The following is an 18287-nucleotide window of genomic DNA, read 5'->3' on the forward strand; positions in this document are numbered from 1 at the left end:
CTTCGCCCTGACACTGAGCGCGCCCCCTACTCGTCCCCCTAGGCCACTTTCCCAAAGACTCGGGACAGGGCTTCCCTCCAGTGCACGTGCAGGGAGGGGACTCCAGGTGTGCTGGAGGAGGTGCACCGGGTCGCCCCGGACGGCTCTGCCAGCATCCGCTACTCTGGATGGGGGAAAACCATTAATATGGAAGAGAGGAGGATCGATCACTCGGGCCTCTACTTGCCGAGCCTGTGGCGAGCCGAGACGCGGGGATCGGCTGGGAATGCCTGAGCGCGCGGAGCTCCGTGGGAAGCGCGGGGCGGCCCGCCGGGGTCGCGGGCTGACTTTCTGGTGGGCTCTGCTGGCTTGAGGGATTCGCGCGGGCTGCTGGAGGCGGCGGGGCGGGGAGGGCGAAGGAGAGAGGAAGGGCTGGCGGGTGTGGTGGCGGAGCCCAGGTGCGAGTCCCAGGTGCGGGTCCCAGGTGCGCGCACGCGGTCCCAGCGGGGAAGGGCCGGCGGTGCTCCCCAGAGCCTCAGAAGTTCGGTGGCTGAAGCTGCGCTGGGGGCCCCACGCGTGTTGACGGGATGCCCGCGACTTGGAGGGTTCCTCTGTACGGGCCTGTGAGACCGAATCGACTCCGGGATCGTGCAGATAGGCATTGTCTCTCTCGGAAAAGGTTACTGATGCAATGGTTTTAAAAAGGGATCTGGGGGCACCTGGGTGGCTCAGTGGGTTAAGCCTCTGCCTTCGGCTCAGGTCATGATCTCAGGGTCCTGGGATCGAGCCCCGCATCGGGCTCTCTGCTCAGCAGGGAGCCTGCTTCCCCGCCCCCCCCCCCCCGCTCTCTGCCTGCCTCTTTGCCTACCTGTGATCTTTCTCTCTGTCAAATAAATAAATAAATAATAATTTTTAAAAAAGGGGGGGGATCTGTAATAGATTTCCACCTTAAAAAAAAAATGGGTAATTTTAGAGCGTAAGAAGTCTCAGAAGTTATGCCTGCGGAGCGCAGCGCTGGTCATTTTATGGCTCAGGGACACACCGATATTGCATGTAGACCCGGGATTAGGGCCCTGGTCTTCTGTCCCAAGCCCAGGATTTTCCTTACCTCAAGGGATACTGCCATTGCCATGTTTTACTTTGCCCACTCTGTTGAATTCATAAGTGTTTTTAATCCACGTGTGTTTTATTTTGTAGGAGGAAGAAATTGACTAAATGAGAAACATGAAGTCAAATAGGATTAGAATCCCACTTGTTATTTTTTCAAGTCAGGGAAGTAAGAGTATACAGGTGCTGGCACTCTGCGGTGAAATCCTGGGTTTTCTTACCGGAAACACCCCGTTTTTCTAATACTCATTATGTCAGAAGGGAAATCTCCTGCAAAGAAAAGAGCTCGTAGAAGTTTATCAGTCAGTAAAACTAAAAAAAATGCATGTAACTCTATTATTTCATTTTTTAACAATGTCCCACCTGCTAAACTTGCCTGCCCCATTTGTAGTAAAATGGTGCCAAGATTCGACTTAAACCGGCATCTCGATGAAAATTGTAACAGTGGTGACATCATTCCAGTTGATCTGAGGCAGGTTGGCTTAACGAATTCAATTGCATCCTCAGTAAATTCAGCCCATACAGTCTTAGAAGATGTAACGCCAGAAAAGTTGTCACCATCAAAGACAAGTTTAACCCCTGACCAAAGTGGTTCAGCAAAAACGGGCATAAAACAGCAGACCAGCCCCTACTTTAAAAATAATAATGACTTGGTGTGCAAAACTCAAGATCAGCTGAGACATCATAATGTGAAAGTCATTACTCTGGGAAGCCTGTCATCTAAACTGTCCAGAAGATACACAGAAGCTAAAAGATCAATATGTAAGAAGAATGAGGAATTTGCCAGTAAGAGTCCACAGAGTCCCCCATCCACAGTGGTTAGGAGCCCAGTTTATAACTGTTCAGAGACAGAGGACAAGGATGAAATTTTGGAGAACAGTTCTCAAAAGGAGAACATGTTTACCTGTGACTCTTTTAATGAACAGAGAACTCAGGAACATACTGTAGAAGGCACTAAAACACTGGAAGCTGAAAGCCAAAATGCTACCCAGGAATGTGGGAGATCACCCCTCACCCCTGCCTTCTCAGATAACGCTTCTGTGTTGTTTTCACCAGATTTAACTCTTGGGAATCCATTGGGGTCTACTTCAGAGGACAGTCTTGAGTGGGAGACTGTCACAGGAATAGACGGAAAAGATGTTGAAAAATGTGAGGCAGGTAGTTGTGAAGAATTAAAAATGACTGCTGCTTCAGAACCTAAAACACAATTGTCAGATTGGGAGGCAGAATCTCACAGTTCTACACAGGATGACTCTAAAGGTTGTAACCTCCAGGGCCTTCTGGAAGGTGACGGTGACTTAAAGAATGAAATCACTTGCAGAATTCCTTCGGAGCAGGGGTCAAGATGCGATGTTCCTGATAAAACGATTACGGTACCACCCAGACATCCTTACTACCTTCGGAGTTTCCTGGTGGTGCTGAAAGCTGTCTTTGAGAACGAAGAGGATAGGATGCTCTTTGATGAACATGAGAAGGAAATTGTAACTAAATTTTGTCAGTTATCAGGTATCTTAACCTTGTGTGCTTTCAAGTTTTTGTTTTCCATTTACTGTTCTGATGTGGACAGTACTCATGACCACAAGGAGTCAGTGTGGTTCTTTGAGTCCTCTGGGAATACTCCTGGGACTCAGCCAGCTACAAGGCTTGAGAAGAATATGCATGAAAAAGACAGGATTTTGTATGTGCTTCTGCAGTAGCCTCTCCTTACAAGCTGCACTTTGGTTATAATGGAAGCAGCTGTTTTTCCTTTGTGTGTATATTTGATGCTTGTAAAACAGCCTTTTCCACGTTAAGAAAAAAAAATACAGTGATTTAGAAGAGTGTACTTTGCATTCTGAGCATGTAATCAAGATGAACTGAGGTGGTTCTGTTGTTTTCACTTAACCATTTTCTCAAAAATGAAATAAAATACAGGAAAGAACACACCAAGGCATATTTTTTTCCTCCGATAATATGCTAGGTTTCTGGGCTCTGCCCTTTAAGGTCAGGGTGAGGAGGAATTGGAAACTTTCAGGCTAATTTGGTGCAGTTCCTTGGCAGCCAGTGGTGGCTCCAAGCCGGTAGTGCAGATTTGGAGCAAAAACCACCCTTGTACTGTTAATCCAAAGGGCCATGATGGCTTTATGGAACTGAGTCCCCTTTGAGGTAGGAAAAGCTTATTTGGGGGCTACACTGATCTCTCATAATTTGTAGTCAGATCTGACTCCAGTTGAGTTAAAAAAAAAAAAAATACCTGAAACATTACCAGTAAGGTTCAAGAGAAGGATTTTTGTTTTAAGTAAGCACAATGGAATTACAGACTTTGTATTACTTTTTAATGTGTGAGTGATACTTACCTGGGCAGTGTTGCATAAATTATCTACATAGCCCCCCATCTCTGCTTGTGCAGTCCTCACCAGAACATGGACATAAATGATAACCACATTGACTCTTCTATCAATGTGGTCGGTGCTGGTTACATTCATGTGAGTGTTCGAGTGGTCCATGGCTCTGTGCTTCTGTGTGACGGAGAAGTACGAATAGTTTCCCTAGTGCAAGTTCTGTGGATTCTTGTGTATGGCTCCCACAGATACCATTTGCAATGTCTCTGTGTGAAAATAAGTATAGGTAATAAGAGCTTGCCTCTTTAAAGAAAAAAGGGGGGAAAATTGAAGATTTAAGAAGTATAGTTATACCATTTTAGAATTGGCAGAAATTTAAAGATAATCCCGGTAATAGGAAAACTCACCAGGTTAATTAAATAACTTTACCAGGATCACTGAGTTAGGGATGGCTACCTTACCAAAGCTACGCATACTTTGAAAATCTTTTCAGATTATATTCATCCAACAATAGAATCATGCATAGTGAACTGAAAGCAGAGAACAAAATAACTAGAGTTTTGGGTAGGGCTTCTCTGAGGGAGGAACAATGGTGGTGGTGGGAAATGGGGAAACCTGGTTCTTTGAAGTTTTGAAATGGCCAATCATCATTATCAGTATTGGAACTTTTTAGTGGTTGATCCACCAATCATTGAATACCTCATTTTTTTTTTTTTTTTTTTTTTTTTAGATTTTGTTTGTTTATTTGACAGAGAGAGACCACAAGTAGGCAGAGAGGCAGGCAGAGAAAGAGGAAGAAGCAGGCTCCCTGCCGAGCAGGACCCGGGGCTCTATCCCAGGACCCTGAGATCATGACCTGAGCAGAAAGCAGAGGCTTAACTTAACCCACTGAGAAACCCAGGCACCCTTACCTCATCTTTTTTTTTTTTAATCTTTTCACCAACTTTGAAAGGAAGATGGTGTTACTGCCCCAGTCCCCCCCCTTTTCTAACAGAAGAGAAAATGGAGTCTCAGTGAAGTTCATAGACTCGTATAATTCAGAAGTGGCAGAGGTGGCCCAAGGCTTCCTACCCTGGATGCTCTTCCTTGTCCTGTGCTGACAGGTACACAAGACGGAGATGTCTCCATGAGGACTTCTATTTGAAGTAAATTTTATTTTCCAAAGGAAGAAAAATGTTTTCTTGGAAGATCAGTTTGAGTAAGCATAAAATGTATGTTTTGTTTTTGTTTTTTTTTTTTAAGATTTCATCTATTTATTTGACAGAGATCACAAGTAGGCAGAGAGAGAAGAGGCAGCAGGCTCCCTGCAGAGCAGACAGCCCAATGTGGGGCTCAATCCCAGGACCTTGGGATCATGACCTGAGCTGAAGGCAGAGGCTTGAACCCACTGAGCCACCCAGGCGCCCCTGTATTTATTTTTTTAAGATGTGTTTTATTTATTACATATAGAGAGCACAAGCATGCATTTAAGGTGAGGGGAAACACAAGGGGAGACTCTCAAGGAGACTACCCAGGGAGCCCGATGCAGGGCTTAATCTCATGATCCGTGAAATCATGACCTGAGCGGAAACCAAGAGTCAGATGCTTAATGGACTGAGCCACCCAGGTGCCTCGGCATAAGTGTTATTTTTAATAGAATATGTTTTACTTTTACACTCAATTTCAAAACATGAATAGTGGTTGTTTTGAGAAGAGTGCTAATATTTTTCATCATTTTTCTTAACTTTATTCCAGATAGTGCTCAGAAGTTATATGTAAGACTTTTTCAACGTAAATTCAGCTGGATTAAGATGAATAAATTAGAATATGAAGAGATTGCCCCGGACCTAACACCTGTGATTGGAGAATTGCAGCAAGCAGGCTTTCTGCAGACAGGTATGGTTGGTCAAAGAAAATGTAAAATGAAAATAGGACATGAAGAGCTAAGTTCTACAGAATAATGGTGATACCAGTATGGTATCCTCTCCTGCTTGGTGCCTGGTAAATAGTAATTGTTTTTATTTTGTTTTGTTTTTAAATTGAGTTTAAAATTGAGGACAAATTATTCATATTAAAGCCATTCTTAGCCTGGGTGAAGACTACTGTTGTTTTCTTGACTGTCTCATGTTTAGGATGATAAAGTCCCCTTTGGAGAGCCACATGGCCATGGGCCACCGAAGAAACTCCTCCCTCCTCAGCTCTCACCTTCCGGCAGGTCTGACTTATTCAGATGGCTCATCTTTGTGAGAGAATAAAGCTGGCTTGTTTGCAGCTAATACTACTAGAATCTCCATCCACCCACTCCTACACACATACAGCTCTTACAGTTTTGGAGTTGGTTGCCTCAGAAGTTCGTTGATTTAAGCCAAGGAGATAGACGGATGGCCTTGCTCTTCTTGTCAGTGGCATTCCTTAAGCACCTACCCATACTGATTGCAGTATCGTATCAGAAATGTGGGCAGAGGGAGAATGGGAGTCTTGGGTAATTGCTGACAGTTTAGACTGAAACAAGCAAATCAGGCGAAAGCCCGATGGTTTCAGTGTGGAAGTTTGTTGCGGAGAGCAGTTGGTAAGGAGAGGGTAGGTGAGGTGGCGGGGCTGGGGCAGAGGCAGAGAGGCGTGGTGAAGAGGCTTGAATGTGAGGGACTGGGCAGCGGGACACGGCCCCGCTTAGAGCACTGTTTCCCACACGCCAGTGCCTTAAGGGCCACGTGGGAGCTTCTGTCCTCAGCTGACTGTGAGGATTTGGTGTGGATTCGGTGCAGATTCGTAAATTTACAAGTTTGGCAGGCATGCCAGGTGAGCCTTGACTTACCTTTAAATGACCTTTAAGCAACAAAACCAGAACCCCAGTGGCTCACTGTTGCAAGTCAAGTCCAAGTCCTGCCCTCGATCTGTACGGCCCCTGGGCCCCAGCTCTGCTGTCCTTCCTGCTCACTCTGCCATGGCCACCGAGTCCTCCATGTTTTCCCTTGTGCTCGGTGCGCTCCCCTCACAGAGCCTTGTGCTTGCTGCCACACGCTCCCTCCCTCATTTCCTCTAGCTCGCTCTGTGCCACCTGTTCAGAGATTTGCCTGACTGCCCCGTGTATACAGCCATCCCTCCCACCATGTTTGCTTTGCCTTGCTCAGTTTTGTTTTTCTTTCTAGTCGTTACCGGCATGACATAGATACTTGCTTATATATAATATAAGTATATAAGAATATATATTTATATTTTTATTTTATATATATATATATGTATATGTATATATACTTGCTTATATATATACAAGGTGAGCTCCTTGTGGGCCAGGTGGTTGTGGTTTGTTCATTGTAGTGTGCACCGGGCCATCGAACGTTCCTCAGCATGCATTGTGTACCCCGTAAGTAGTTACTAAATGGAGGAAAAAGACACTGCCCTAAGCTGTAAACACCTTGAAGGCAGACCAGCCAGGTATGACTCAGCTGAATCCCAGGCCTAGCATGGTGTCTGGCTCCCATAATAGCAGACATGTCTATGTGTGTTGAGTGAGTGAACCCTTGAAGGGGTGTCCTGCCAGAGCCTGTGGGGAGGGGAGCAGAGCTGATGGTCAGTTTACTCCCTGACCTCTTTGGGAGAGGTCTGGTTGGAGGCCTTGTAATCAGAGAGCAAATACACCAGTGAATTTTTATTTTTATTTTTATTTTTTATTTGACAGACAGGGATCACAAGTAAACAGAGAAGCAGGCAGAGAAATGGGGAAGCAGGCTCCCTGCTGAGCAGAGAGCCCGATGCAGGGCTCGATGCTAGGACCCTGAGATCATGACCTGAGCCGAAGGCAGAGGCTTAACCCACTGAGCCACCCAGGCGCCCCACACCAGTGAATTTTTTAAGAGGATGTCCAGTCCATAGTAGCTATCCATATGTATCTTCATTTTATTCAGTGTCCTTTACTTTTTGGTAAGAAATTCTGTTCTATAAACTTCTATGAGATACCTACCATTTTTCATGTTCTGTAATAATTGGTTTGTCAAACTAATTACAGTTTCTTTTTAAGAGAGGAAAGGGGGTGGGGCGTAGGGAGAGGAGGAGAAAGAATCTTAAGCAGGCTCCATGCCCAGTGCAGAGCCAGATGTGGGGCTCAGTCTCTCAACCCTGAGATCGTGACCAGAGGTGAAAGCAAGAGTGGGACAGCTTAACCAATGGAGCCAACCAGTGCCCCTACTAATTACGATTTCTGAGGTAGAATATCATTATATTTGCATCTAACTAAGCTTCATTCTTCTTAAACTAAATAGAGCTAGAAAACAGTAAAAATCTTTAAAACTATGTTTAACCTTTTTTTTTTTTTTAAATCCATTTCAGAGTCTGAGTTGCAAGAACTCTCTGAAGTGCTTGAGCTGCTTTCTGCTCCTGAACTAAAAACCCTGGCGAAGACCTTTCACTTGGTGCATCCCAACGGACAGAAACAGCAGCTGGTGGACACCTTTCTCAAACTGGCCAAACAGCCTTCAGTCTGCACTTGGGGCAAGAATCAGCCTGGAGTCGGTGCAGTGATTTTAAAAAGGTTTTGTTGGATATTGTTACAGTAAAAAACATTTAAAATGTTGATAGCACAGATTAACTCATGATAACAAATGGTACTTTTTTTTGGATTATAATTGCTTATTTCATTTGCATTTAGATTGAGAAGGCAGAAGAACTGTATAACAATAGTCTGGATTCTTTCTTGGTTTATTATTAATAATTCTTGTAATAATATTCTAGGAATAAGAAAAATAAGGAGGCAGTAAGCATTTGGTAAATTCTCATTTTATTATTCAAGAAAAATGTAGTTACAAGTACTGTTCCTACAGGATTTAAGGGTAATATATTAGGTCAAATACTTACTTTAGTCAACTTTTTATTCAAGTGTAATCTGTCAGTCTTCCTATGCAACTTTTTTTTTTTTTGTCAGACAGAGATCACAAGTAGGCAGAGAGGCAGGTGCAGAGAGAGAGGGGGGGGGAAGCAGGCTCCCCACCGAGGAGAGAGCCCGATTCGGGCCTCGATCCTAGAACGCTGAGATCATGACCTGAGCTGAAGGCAGAAGCTTTAACTCACTGAGCCACCTAGGCCCCAAAATGCAATATTTCTTGAGTCTAGGACATAAAATTTACCAGAAACTGTGGTTTGTTTCTTTTGCTTTTTTTTTTTTTTAAAGATTGTATTTATTTATTGGACAGAGAGAGAGAGATCACAAATAGGCAGAGAGGCAGGAAGAGAGAGAAGAAACAGGCTCCCTGCTGAGTTGAGAGCCCAATGTGGAACTCCATCCCAGGACCCTGAGATCATGACCTGAGCTGAAGGCAGAAGCTTAACCCATTGAGCCACCCAGGCGCCCCTATTTATTTTGCTTTTGTGAAGACCTTGAACTGTTTCAATTTGGGAAAGATGTAAATTCGAGAATTTATTTCTTCTACTCACATTATCTATAAAAAACAACTATATTAATTTTAGTCTAGGAATCCACTGTTCTTGAGTTGTTAAGGATGAAGTGAGTGATGCTGTTGAAAATACTTAAAAACAATGTCAGTGTTATTTATTTTGTCTAATATATTGTGTGTATATCTGAATGTACATACCTTCATACATGTGCATGTGCTCAAGTGACTTGAGCTCTTGTGTACCAGGAGCCCATCTTTGTTGGGAAGGTACTACAAATACTAGTACTTTATAAAACATGCGTATAGATTAGGCATGCATTATTAAGAAAATTGTCACTACTAACACTTCAAAAAGTTTATACCATAGATTTTAAAAAATATTTTAATTATCTATTTATAGCTAGTTGACTTTAGGATTATAAAATCCTCATCTTTCTGGTATGTTAAATGTCCCCTAAGTCTTTTCTTTTTAAATTTTTTTATTAAAATTTTATTTTAATTCCAGTCGATTAATGTACAGTATTATATTAGCTTAAGGTGTACAATATAGTGATTCGGCACTTGGGTACAATACCCAGTGCTCATGATGACTAGTGTCCTCCTTATTCCCCATCACCTGTTTAACCCATTTCCATGCTCCCTTCCCCTTGCGTAACCACCAATTTGTTCTCTGGAATTAAGTCTGTTTCTTGATTTCTCTCTCTCTCTCTCTTTTTTCCCTTTACTTGTTTGTTTTGTTTCTTAAATGCCATATATGAGTGAAATCATATGGAATTTGTCTTTCTCTGACTTATTTCACTTAATATTCTCTGGCTCCACCCATGTCATTGCAAATGGCAAGATTTCATTGTTTTTTTTTAATGGCTGAATAATATTCTATTACACACACACACGCACACACACACACCCCCCATATCTTTATCCATTCATCAGTTAATGGACACTTGGGCTGCTTCCATAAGTTGGCTACTGTGAATAGTGCTGCTGTACACATCAGGGTGCATGTATCCCTTGGAATTAATATTTTTGTATTCTTTGGGTAAATACCCAGTAGTGCAATTGCTGGATTATAAGGTAGTTCTATTTTTAACTTTTTCAGGAACTTCCATACTGTTTTCCAGAGTGGTTGCATCACTTTGCATTCCCACTAACACTGCAAGAGGGTGCCTTGTTCTCCGTATCCTCACCAGTACCTGTTGTTTCTTGTGTTGTTGATTTTAGCTATTCTGACAGGTACGAGGTACTATCTCACTGTAGTTTTGATTTGCATTTCCCTGATGATGAGTGATGATGAGCATCTTTTTTTACGTTTCTTGGCCATCTGGATGTCTTCCTTGGAAAAATGTCTGTTCATGTCTTCTTGCCCATTTTTTAAATTGGATTATTTGTTTTTTGGGTGTTGAGCTTTGTAAGTTCTTTATATATTTTGGATACTAATCCTTTATTGGATATGTTATTTACAAATCTCTTCTCCCATCCCATAGGCTGTCTTTTAGTTTTGTTATTTCCTTCTCTATGCAGAAGCTTTTTATCTTGATGAAGTCCCAATAGTTTATTTTTGGTTTTGTTTCCCTGCCTCTGGAGACATATCTAGAAAGAAGTCGCCACAGTCGATGTCAACGAGGTTACTGCCTATGTTCTCCTCTGGGATTTTTTTGGTTTCCGGACTCATATTTAGGTCTTTAATCCATTTTGAATTTATTTTTGTGTCTGGTATAAGGAAGTGATCCAGTTTCCTTCTTCTGCATGTTCCTGTCCAGTTTTCCCAACATCGTTTATTGAAGATGCTGCCGTTCTCATTCTTTCTCATTGGATATTCTTTCCTGCCTTTTTTTTTTTTTAAGATTTTATTTATTTATTTGTTAGAGAGAGAGCGCATGCACAAGCAGGGGGAGTGGCAGGCAAAGGAAGAAGCTGGCTCCCTGCTGAGCAAGGAACCTGATATGGGACTTGATTCCAGGACCCTAGGATCATGACCTGAGCTGAAGGTAGATGCTTAACTGACTGAGCCACCCAGGGGTCCCATATTCTTTCTTGCTTTATTGAAGATTACTTGGCCATATAATTGTGGATTCACTTCTGGATTTTCTGTTCTGTTCCATGGATCTATGTGTCTGTTTTTGTGCCGGCACCATAGAGTTTGATGACTGCTGCTCTGAGTGTGCCTGGCTGGCTCAGTTGGTAGAGCGTGGGATTCTTGATCTTGGGATTGTGCGTTCGAGCCTTATGTTGGCTATAGAGATAACTGATTACCATAACCTCGTCATATAACTTCAAGTCTGGAATTGTAATTCCTTCAGCTTTGCTTTTCTTTTTGAAGATTGCTTTGGCTATTTGGGGTCTTCAATGGTTCCATACAAATTTTAGCCTTGTTTATTCTAATTCTATGAAAATGCCATTAGTATTTTGACAAGGATTGCATTAAATATGCAGATTGCTTTGGGTAGCATAGACATTTTAACCATATTTTTTCTTCCATTCCATGAGCATGGAATGCCTTTCCATTTCTTCGTGTCATCTTTACTTTCTTTTACCATTGTTTTATAGTTTTCAGACGACAGGTCTTTCACCTCTTTGTTTAGGTTTATTCCTAGATACCTTATTATTTCTGGTGCAATTGCAAATGAGATTGTTTTCTTAATTTATCTTTCTGTTGCTTCATTATTGGTGTATAGAAATGCAACAGATTTCTGTACATTGATTTTGTATCCTGCATTCTAAGTCCTTTCTGTAATTGTATTTAAATATTTTATGTTATCCTTATATAACATTTTATAAGTAAATGAACATTAAAATTAGCAGCCCTCTTTCAGCATAAACACTAAGCATATGAACAGAAATAAAAGAAATAAGGCTAACTTTTTTTTTTATCCCTGACTTTGGACTTGTTAGAAACATAACATTCTCAAGCCTATTTTAGTTATACTAAAATCTCTGTCCTTCAGGACTGTACTTTATTTCTGCATTTTGTTGTAGAGCCCAGCAGTGGAATCTGAGTCTCTGACAGCCCTCAGGAGGGCAGTGCCTTGTTATCATACTCTGTTGTTATCATGAAGAAATAAAAAAAGGCACATTATTTATACTTCCTTAATCCCAGTAGGTAATCATTGTTTATTTTACTATGTTTAATGGTTCCCTCTGAACTCAGAGACCTGGAGGTGGAAGAAGTGGGCACTTTATATCAGTATAGATGAATGGTTCTCAATTCATGATAGTGTGATAGGAATCTCACTTCTGTCCCCCCACGTACCTGATAGCAGCAGTGATTTCTGCAACGCTCCTAGAGATGCAGCACTACTTTTGGGTTAGTAGCTGCTGGGATGGATGGGAAAAGTTAGGTCTTCCACTAGGCCAGTGGTTCACAACTGGGGGCTACTTTGCCCTTCATGGAACATCTGTTAATGTCTAGAGGCATCTTTGATTGTCCTGATGAAGAGGGAAGTGGGTACTGCTGGCTTTAGTGAGTAGAGACCAGTGATGCTGCTGAGCATCCTGTAATGCCCAGGTCCCCCTTTTTTATTTATTTATAATGGCTGAGATCGTGCCTGTCTTAGGTTGCCAATCCTCAGCACACATGCTTACCCGTCATCGGGTACTCTCCCTGGTCGAAGAGCCCCTGTCTTAGGTTGCTATGGTGTGGGATCAGTCTTACCCGTCTTTGACTACCGATCTAGCGTGCTTAGCCATATCTGGGGGGAGGTACCAGCCTCAAGAGCCATCATGGCTTGAACCATGAGGTGTTATTGTCGTTGATTGCGATGGACACGGCCACACACCCAATGTAACATTATTACGTTAGCTGTGATTAAGAGAACAGCCATGGCACCAAGTCCGGCCCACTATTTGAGGAACTAAACAGATTGCTGTAACATTTTTTCCACTCACTAACAGGTGCAATAGTTACTTTGGTAGAATATATGGATATAATTTGAGCTCCTAAGTGCCTAGTTAAATTTTGAAATTGACGGTTCCAGGTACCATTAAGCATATTTCCCAATTGTCTAGAGAGGTTAGCTGCTAAGGATAAGTTGTTATGAGCTATAGGGGTGATACAAAGTCCGGCCATATTATGTATGCATCCTATCGACACAATTGACTCTAGGATATCAAGTTGTTCCTGTACAAGATCAACCCTTTGATTTACAATAAGGATCCCAGCATGCAAATGTCCGTTAATTTGTTCTTGCGTAGCCAATGCTTCAGCGACCATTCCTGTGACGTTGTTGAGCACAGCTGCTGTCTGTACTGAGGTTGTCAACGCTACTACGGCAGCAGTAGCAGCGGCGGCGGATGCTGCGATAGCTGCAATAATGGCTGCTGTTATCCCAAAATCTCTTTTATGCCGTAGCAACACAGGCAAGTTATCGGAGTTCACTTGCACCGGCATAGGGATGTATGTCGGTATCTTGGCTATTACTGCCGAGTCTCCCACCACGGCGTTCCAACATTCTGATAGCAGACAATTCTGGGACTCACAAGAGAGACTAGATGACTTGTTAATAGTAGAAGCATTAAAAACTATGAAGAGAAAGGGAGCTCTAACACAGACGGGCGTTGGTGAGTAACTTACGTGCTTAGCTGAGGTGCAATTGCAAGTAACATTTGTTTCAAATCGAGAGCCTACGTGATAGTTGTACGTACAGTTACGCCATGTAGACCCATTAATAAAGTGAAGGCTTTCCAAGCCTGTACATGCCTGTGCAGCGTTGCAGAGCAGCCACCTATCTAGAAGGTGAGCTGACGCACCTTGCGCCGAGTCTTGGTAAGTATAATTATAGCCAAAAAAGGTGGAGTTAGAGTACGTGGGGATTTTAGGACTGAATGAGAATCCTGTTCCCACCCAAACTCCTGAGAGGCTACTATGGCAGCCACTCGTGCTGTGCAGCTCGCACAATAGCAGGCCTTGGTGCAGCAAGGTTTATACGGAGGAGGCCCCTCGTAAGGTGGCGCTGTTGGGGCTGGGCGCGTGGGCATAGGATCTAAGTTATCTACCACTTCCGTCTCTGTTTGTAACTGCGCCATAGCTCCTTCTTTCACTTTTAATTTCAGCTGCACCATAACTTTCCCCTGCATTTTGAGCTGCGCCATAGCCTTCTTTAGCTTTTCCTCCTTTTTTGCAAGCTCCTTTTGCATCTTGCTCACCTTTTGGCTTTTGGGCAATTTCCCTCCTCTGCTCCTTTCCAAAAACCAGGGAGCCGTTTGTCCTACTTCTCTCAAAAACAAACAAGCTGTTTTATTTTTTAAAGGAATACCAATTGCTTTAAGGATATCAGAAAGTGGCCCCAGCATTTTATATGTGGCCATCTCGTTTCCCATACCGGAAAGCTTTACTCTCGTCCTTATCCTAGGAACTTTGCAGCCATCTTGTTTCCCATCCCGGAAAGCTTTCTATGCTCGTCCTCAACTTGAGGAACTTTCCCTGTCACTAGACAGAAATAGGTGCACTCTTTACCTGATCGTTGCCTAACTCCGCGCGTCTCTTCTGCACGAGTTCCCGGGTTTCGGCACCACTTGTCGCTCTCGGCCCGCAAGAACAACTCGGAAACTCACGTAGCGGCGAACCTTCTTCTTTAATCGCTTTTTTCTTTCTCTCCCCTCTACCCTCGGCGCATGCGTTTTTATACAGGCAGTGTTAACCAATCAAAATGCAGTGCTCATGCACCTCCTGCGAGAGTGGACCTAAATGAACAGCCAATCATATTCAGTCCCTTACAGCTCTTAGAGTAGGCCTCCTGTACTGGCTCCCGACACCCAGGACAGCACCCTCCTCCCCACAAAGAATTATCCTGCCCTGGGGCACCTGGGTAGCTCGGTGGCTTAGGCCTCTGCCTTCAGCTCAGGTCTTGATCTCAGGGTCCTGGGATCGAGCCCTGAGTCAGGCTTTCTGCTCGGCAGGGAGCCTGCTTCCCTTCCTCTCTCTGCCTGCCTCTCTGCCTACTTGTGATCTCTGTCTCTGTCAAGTAAATAAGTAAATTCTTTAAAAAAAAAAAAAATTATCCTGCCCAGATGTCAGTGGTGCCAAATTTAAGAAACCCTGTTCTGGATGGTATACAAATTGTAAGAGCCAGAGGGCCCAAGTGGCTCTGAATTTATTTCAGACCTCCAGGTCTACCTTGAAGGCATCCAGAATCAAACTGAATTTCCTCTCAGGTTACCCTGGAGTGGAGATGTTTCTGGACCACTTTGCAAATCACAGAACAGCACCAAATCTTGGTACTACTTCTTGGTGCACAAAATAATGCTACCTAACCACCAGCTTATGGCATTTTATTTCACTTTTTCAAAAAAAATTTTTATTCAATAATCTCTGTGTCCAACATGGGGCTCAAACTCACAACCCCAAGATCAAGAGTTACATGCTTTTCCAACTGAGCCAGCCAGGCACCCAAATAATGATATTTTAAATAAGTAACTATTATTTAATCTGAATGTCACTTGTCAAGAGGTGAGAATGGCTAATGTCGAATAGATAATACTTTTATGACTTTTGCTGGTATTTTACACATTCACGACCCATGTAAACCCTATGTTGCTATTTTTTTGCGCCAAACCATGTGTGCAACCATTTGGAGATGGAATTTCACATACTCTTCACCATATTCCTAGGTGGACTCTGAGCCCCAAAGAGGCTAAGTTAGGCTCCAGGGTTGCACAGCTGGAAGTGGTAGATTAACTTTAGGCTTAGAATAATGAAAGCCACTTATCTTTATTTTTTCTGAAAGTAATTTGTAAACTCTAACATCCAAATGCTTTTTAAGAAACCAGAAGGTTATTTCTGTATTTTACATTTTTCAGAGCTAAAGGCTTGGCAGGACAGTCACTGCGAGTCTGTAGAGGTCCTCGTGCTGTTTTCTCCCGGGTCTTGCTGCTATTTTCATTGACGGACTCACTGGAAGATGAGGATGCTGCCTGTGGAGGTCAGGGACAGCTTTCTACTGTGCTCTTGGTCAATCTTGGCCGAATGGAGTTTCCCAGGTACACCATCAATCGGAAAACCCAAATCTTCCTAGACAGAGACGATCTTATCAGGTAAGATCATATTAGCTCATAGTAATAACTGTGTCACTTTACATGTATGTAAAAGGTTTCATTATTATTGTTTGCCTTTTACAGTAGAAACCTAAGTCCACAGCCAAAGCAGTTTTTTAAGTTTTTTGTGTTTTTGTTGTCTTTCTGCCTGACTTGTATACGTTTCCGAGACTCTAAGGAGAATGTAGAAATGTGCTTAGATTAAGGTTGCCAAAACCAATGAGTTTTGAGTTAGAACTACAAAAATTTTCCCTGACTCATTTTCCCAAGTAGCTTTGGCAGGAAGTGTATTGTAAATACAGACATTTGAACAAAACCTGCCTTGTGAATATGTTGTTGGCATGAACAAAGCTGAAGGTGAGTGTTTTCCTAGCAATAGTGCTTCAGCTAAAGCTAATACTAATCTGTGTGCATATACTCGAATCATGCACATGCTAGGTTAGAGATTGTCACCAATCTGTTTTGGTACGTGCACTCAGTGAATATTTGTTCTGACTGTCAAAAGTAGGTTTAGGTAAAGAATGGTATAGGTCTTAGAGGAAAAAAAAATACTTGGATTTCCTTTAAAAACTCGTCATTGATAAGAAAGATAAATTCAGATTCCTAAAATGGCACTTTTGATTCTTGACTTAAAGTTTATGACTCAGAAGCAACTGAAATTGATTCTGATATGTGATGTTAGGAGAGTTGTTTATATTTGTCTAATGTGTTCTTTAAAAATAACATTGAGGGCGCCTGGGTGGCTCAGTGGGTTAAGCCGCTGCCTTTGGCTCAGGTCATGATCTCAGGGTCCTGGGATCGAGTCCCGCATCGGGCTCTCTGCTCAGCAGGGAGCCTGCTTCCCTCTCTCTCTCTCTCTCTCTCTCTCTCTCTCTGCCTACTTGTGATCTCTGTCTGTCAAATAAATAAATAAAATCTTAAAAAAAATAATAACATTGAAATTATTGAATCAAAGCAGCATTGATATAAACTGACTCTAGCCCAGTTTTCTTAGCTCTCAGGAAGCTCACTGTCTTATTTGTGTTTGATTGGAATAAATTCTTCTAATAAGAATATGTCCTTACTCTATTTTGAGTTGTCTCGTATTTTTTTACCTTTTCATTTTTAGTGAGTTTATGCTGTTCTCTTTTGAGAGACTGTGTACACTGAAGGCAAGTTCCAATCTCTGTACAAATGAACTGTGAAACCACCCTGTGCCTCAGTTTCCTTATCTGTGAATAGGGAGAATAATAGTATATTCCTCCAGATCTCTGTTAATACATGTAAAGTGCTTAGAGCCTGCCCTTGGGGATGGCTTAGTATATCTTAGTTAGCATTATACTTGTCCTTATTACTGTCATATCTAAGAGAGATTACTTTTCAGTTCTGTGATTGAGAAAACTGTGTTGACAGGTTTAAAAGGGAGAGAGCTAGGAGAAAAAAGAAACCCTGTCAGATTCCTTTGAGAAAGTAGGTATCCTATAAATAATAACTGAAACTTCTTTTGTTGGACAAAGGGCCTTAACATATAAATGAAATTGGGTTTAACTGACTTCAGGAATGGTAATTGTATAATACCTGGTCACATGACACCTGGTCTGAGAACTCTTATTGGTCATAAGGGTATATGAAATAATTTATCCTGTCTTTCCTTTTTCTTCATTCATCAATATACTTGACTTGAGTGTTGAGTACCTATTATGGGCCTAGGTGGTGGGGTTCCATCAAGAACTCAGAGTCTTTGCCACCATGGGGTTCTGTTTTCTTGGGGGAGACAGAAAAGAGAAGAATCGTAGCATGTGAAAAGTGCTGTGATGATTGAGGGGCAGACTGGGCAGGTTCCATGTTGTAGAGAGAGTGTCCCTGGAGAGGTGACGTTCCGCTTGAGCCTCAGGATTGAGGGGAGGGGGTATGCATTTAGGTCACGCTGGGAGCATGCATGAGGCAGGAGCCTCAGGAGGCTCCTGAGGTAGGAGCGAGCTTGCTGAGGTGGAGAAACTCTGAGGTGGAGAAGACCTCTGTGACCACAGCCCCAGGGCAGTAGTCTGACAGGAAGGTGGGGCCTGGGACGCTCAGCCTCAGAAGCCCCATGAGCAGACTCAGTGGTGTTCTCTGAGCAGTGAGCATCCGTGGAAGAGGTTTAGGCAGGCCAGTGATCTGTTTCACATTTTCCAAAAGCATCCTGTGGAATAGGAGGTGAAAGGAAGCAAGGGAAGCCATGAGAAGGCCGGCTTAACCTTGCTGGTCTTGACTGGGCCGTGGCAGTGGCAATGAGGTGAATGGAAGGAGGAGAGACAAGCCTTGATTTTGATTTTGATTATGAGTATGACCAGATACTGTGGGAGAAGGACAAGCAGGAGTCATGGAAGGCTCTGGTGTTCCGACTGGGCTGGGGGTACCATCCATGAGCCTGGGGATCAGGGAGGGATGGCGGGAGGGATGGCAGTGCTGGGTGGGGATCGCTGTTTGGGACGCCCACTGGCCATTCAGGTGAGGCACCGGACGT

The 18287-nt window shown here is 43.0% G+C and overlaps 1 protein-coding gene across 6 annotated transcripts in view; it reads left to right on the forward strand.

Moving 5' to 3' along the window:
• The first annotated feature begins 232 nt into the window (after nucleotides 1–232).
• FAN1 (FANCD2 and FANCI associated nuclease 1) overlaps nucleotides 233–18287 on the forward strand; it is a 35251-nt gene continuing 17196 nt past the window's right edge. For 4 of the 6 annotated variants that reach the window (XR_009355337.1, XR_009355338.1, XM_059180203.1 and 1 more), the window contains exons 1-5: nucleotides 233–333; nucleotides 1177–2592; nucleotides 5142–5282; nucleotides 7713–7914; nucleotides 15569–15802. Coding sequence is in view for 4 of the 6 variants with exons in the window: in XM_059180203.1 (XP_059036186.1) it covers nucleotides 1338–2592; nucleotides 5142–5282; nucleotides 7713–7914; nucleotides 15569–15802 (1832 nt within the window). In the remaining 2 variants the exon portion in view is untranslated. Of the gene's footprint in view, nucleotides 451–1176; nucleotides 2593–5141; nucleotides 5283–7712; nucleotides 7915–15568; nucleotides 15803–18287 lie in introns of all 6 variants that reach the window. The other 2 variants (XM_059180204.1, XM_059180205.1) reach the window with 2 other exon arrangements.

Source organism: Mustela lutreola, chromosome 7 (genome assembly GCF_030435805.1).
Source record: "Mustela lutreola isolate mMusLut2 chromosome 7, mMusLut2.pri, whole genome shotgun sequence".
In the NCBI taxonomy this organism is placed as follows: domain Eukaryota; kingdom Metazoa; phylum Chordata; class Mammalia; order Carnivora; family Mustelidae; genus Mustela; species Mustela lutreola.